Source organism: Brassica napus, chromosome C2 (assembly GCF_020379485.1).
Source record: "Brassica napus cultivar Da-Ae chromosome C2, Da-Ae, whole genome shotgun sequence".
Lineage (NCBI taxonomy): Eukaryota > Viridiplantae > Streptophyta > Magnoliopsida > Brassicales > Brassicaceae > Brassica > Brassica napus.
The window spans coordinates 17,458,315-17,462,174 of record NC_063445.1 but is presented as its reverse complement, the minus strand read 5'-3'; the positions used below and the strand labels follow the sequence as shown (position 1 = coordinate 17,462,174).

The 3,860-nt window shown below is 38.1% G+C and overlaps 1 protein-coding gene across 1 annotated transcript; it reads right to left on the bottom strand.

Moving 5' to 3' along the window:
* Nucleotides 1–1,286: 1,286 nt before the first annotated feature.
* On the bottom strand, nt 1,287–2,798 carry LOC106415386. The gene is made up of 2 exons (XM_048748796.1): nt 2,398–2,798; nt 1,287–2,187 (listed from the first exon to the last, which is right to left on the bottom strand). The coding sequence occupies exons 1-2, from the start codon at nt 2,796–2,798 to the stop codon at nt 1,287–1,289; spliced, it is 1,302 nt and encodes a 433-aa protein (XP_048604753.1).
* Nucleotides 2,799–3,860: the final 1,062 nt, after the last annotated feature.

The window sequence follows — 3,860 nt, the reverse complement described above, 5'->3', positions numbered from 1 at the left end:
AATGAGGAGGGCGTATACCAACAAGAAGACCGGCCAGATTGATGACGGTCTTGTGAGGGACGTGGTCGACCTGGTCCAAACTCAGGTGGTAGACGAAGTGTCTCAGCTTCAAACCGAGGATGACGCTTCGACGGCTTCGACCAACTTGTCCCGGTTTCGAATCAACGAAATCGTTGAATCCGTAAGTTCTTTTTTTTTAAAAAGTTCAATTCATTTATTTCTTGGTTTAAATTTGTAAATTTGGCTATTTTCTATTCAGTCGGTTCCAAAGAAGAAGGGACGTTTGGTCGGTTTGGGTCGTCGCACCCGGTCGGTTCCTCCTTCTTCTGCACCACCGCCCTTTGTTGATCCAGAAGTGCTTACGGCTCAGTTGAAGGACAAAGATGATCGTATATCTTTGTTGGAGACCCAGATGGCAGCTCAACAGGCGGGCTATGAGGCACAGAGGAGGCTGAACCAGCAAATGATGGAGATGATGTAGAGGATGTACCCGACGTGCCAGACCCGTAGTTTTTTTTTTTCCAAAAACTCGGAATTTTTTATTTTTATTTGTGAAACTTTGAATATTAATTAATATGATTTCAATTTTAATTTTAATTTCATATTTTCGAATTTAAATTTCAGAAATTTTATTTTTTTAAAAAAATTAATATTTTTTACATTCCGAGGAAATTAATTATATTTTTTACTCGATCGATCGATGCGTTTTTGGACATAAATCCATCGATCGATCTGTTTATAAAAAAACGTTCGGAATATACCGAGGGAAACCTTTCTTCGGAATATACTGAGGGAACGGTTCCTCGGTATATACCGAGGGACATTTCCCTCGGTATATACCGAGGGACATTTCCCTCGGAATATTCCGAGGGACAGATCCCTCGGAATATACCGAGGGACACATTCCTCGGAATATTCCGAGGGAAATGTCCCTCGGTATATACCGAGGGACACATTCCTCAGAATATTCCGAGGAATATGTCCCTCGGTATATTCCTATCGATCGATGTATATATGCCTAAAAATGCATCGATCGATGAACGTCCGAGGAAGTATCCCGACGAAGTTCTCCCTCGGTATATTCCGAGGACCTTTCCGACAAACTAGTGATCCTCGGAATTTCCTCGGAAGTTTGTTTCCTCGGAATTCCGTCGGAAAATTCCGAGGAATTTCCGAGGAAAGAAGAAATTCCGAGGAATTATTTCCGACGACTTGTTTCGTCGGTATGTCGTCGGAATAACGATATTCTGACGAAATTCGGACGATTTTTTCCTTCAGAATACTTGCTATTTTCTTGTAGTGCGTGCCCACTTCCTTACATCTGCTTTCTCCAAATAGCGATGCAGAGCCGGGTGCATTGCTTTGATCTCATCGAATATGGTCTCAAAATCTGAAAGCCTGAATGAATTAGCTGTCTTTTTAACCAAACCAAATAACTCGCGACCTCTAAACTTTAACAAGGCATTCTTATACAAGTGGTAAGTACAAACTCCACGGCTAGCAGATGGATAGACCTCGGAAATTGCATTGCCAATTGATTTGTGTCTATCAGAAATAATAGCAAGTCTTTCATCATCTGGTATCACACAGCTGAGTTGCTTGAAAAACCATTTCCATGATTCATCGTTTTCAGTATCGACTATCTCAAATGCAATTGGAAATATCTGGAAGTTGCCATCTTGTGATGACGCAATTAGTAGAGTTCCTTTGTACTTTCCTTGCAAGAATGTGCCATCGACCACAACAACCTTCCTCATGAATGGAAAGCCCTTGATGCTAGCACCAAATGCAATGAAAAGGTACTTAAATCTGTCACTAGAATCTACTACAAGGCGAGTGAATGTCCCAGGATTGGCTTCTCTAATCATGTGCAGATACACAGGTAACTCATGGTAGCCACTCTCTGCGGATCCCCTAACCAATTCTCTTGCACATTTCAGTGTCCGGTGAGCATTCCAGTAGTTAATCTTTATTCCAAAGCACATGTTGAGGGACTGCCGCACATGACCTGGCAAAACGGTTGGCTCCACTCCACCAATGAAATCAGTGTATAAAGATCCGATAATCTCTGGTGTTGCTTGTCTGCAACGAGCTGATCGTTCTGTAACTGAACAAGTATGTTCAGAAACATAGATGCGTACGGTAAAGCGAGGACTATCACTTGTTGGTGATGCTCTTAACTTCCAACTAGAGCCTCCAATCCAACACTTGACTATTAGAAGAGTCGGCGTTGAGTACTCGACATCATAATCAAATTTTTGCACTATCGTCAAGATCTTAAGTCGTGTTGTTAATGAAGACTTGGAGTCAAAACTTTGGCCAACAACTATATCTATAGAATCCAGTTGTTGCCTAACATGAGTGACTACCTTAGCCTTTTTTCATTTTGTTGCTGACCCAATCTTTGGCTTATACTCCTTCTTCATCTCTATATCTAATTTTGGAGTTAATCCGTACCCTCTAAAGTCCTCGTCATCTGATGTAGCACCATCTGAATCATCGCAATAGTCAAATCGTTCTCTGTCAGTGTCTGTGTCTTCATCATGATTATAATCAGATTGGTTTTCCATCAGTGTCTGTGTCTTCATCGTTTTCTTGTTGCTTCTTAGAGAGACTTCCACACATAGAAGCACTTGGTCAGACTTTCGGAGACGGATGAAACCTTGAAATTGTCGAAAATTCCCAATTTTAACTGGAGTTGTGTCATGAGTTAGCTTCATCAAGCTTTTCCTGCTAAGCATGTAACTCAATTCGAGATTCACATGGCCTCTATCTAAGCCGTAATCCTCATAAACCATGTTAATCATACTTCCAAGTTTGTGTCGTCATTCACTGGAATTACTTTGCTTCCTCTTCTGCTATCAACGTGAAACATCCATTTATCCTTCTCGAATAACCACTGGCCACAAACAACTATAACATCCATCATTGAATTGCTTGGGATTAAAGTGAAAGAATCTATTGTCAAAAACAAGACATCGTAACTTGGAGAAGAAATAACTGACTACGGCTAAACCTAGGTTTTCATAACTGTTCTGGTTAGTGGTCGAATTTTTTGGTTTACTTAGTAACCCAGAATTGATCTAAATCTAATCAGTAAACCGATTTTCGCAAATAAGTCTGCTACAACATATAACTCCTTCAAAGTCTGCCATAACGTATGTTAAAGTCTGCTATCACATAAAAGTTAGTTTTGTTAGTTTATAAGTCTGCAGCTTAGCATACATAAAATATAAGTCTGCGATTTCATGAACACGAAAATCTGCCAAATTATAAAAAGTATGTGAGAAAAATATGCGTGCAATTATGAAAGTCTTCGAAATATTATAAAGCTGCCATCAAAAGACAAAAATCTGCTATAAAAACCTGCCATTTAAAAAAAAAATTTGCTATTGAAATTAAATCTACCATAATGTGTGGTAGACTTTTTCAGAAAGTCTTTAACGATATAAAATCTGCCACAATAAGTTTGTTGAAAAATATTAATCTGTCAAGTACTAATAAAACTGCCATTAAATGTCGCAGATTTTTAACAGTAGACTTATTTATATATTCCGAAAATATTTATTTTCTGTAAATTTTTTTTTTGAAATTTTTTTTTTGTTAACAAAGAAAACAAGGACATTCTGGGCATAAAAAATAGTCTAGTAATTAAAAAAAAAGTATGTTATTCTAGTCATTACTCATAAAATGTATGTTATTTTAGTAATCTTCCCTATTATAATTAGTATTCTGATTTTGCATAATTACTAATGACATAGCCATATTTTGTATGAGCAAATTTTAAGTCTTTCAGAATTATTTATCAAAGAGAAGATTGTAACTACCTGAAGTATGAGTGTTTGGATCATTGATTTCCC

Bases quoted from the DNA above. Each gene is read 5' to 3' on its own strand.
- LOC106415386 (XM_048748796.1), bottom strand. From the start codon at position 2,798: ATGGTTTATGAGGATTACGGCTTAGATAGAGGCCATGTGAATCTCGAA. The intron at 2,188-2,397 runs GTCAGCAACAAA...TGGAGGCTCTAG, and splicing joins GAGTATAAGCCAAAGATTGG to TTGGAAGTTAAGAGCATCAC.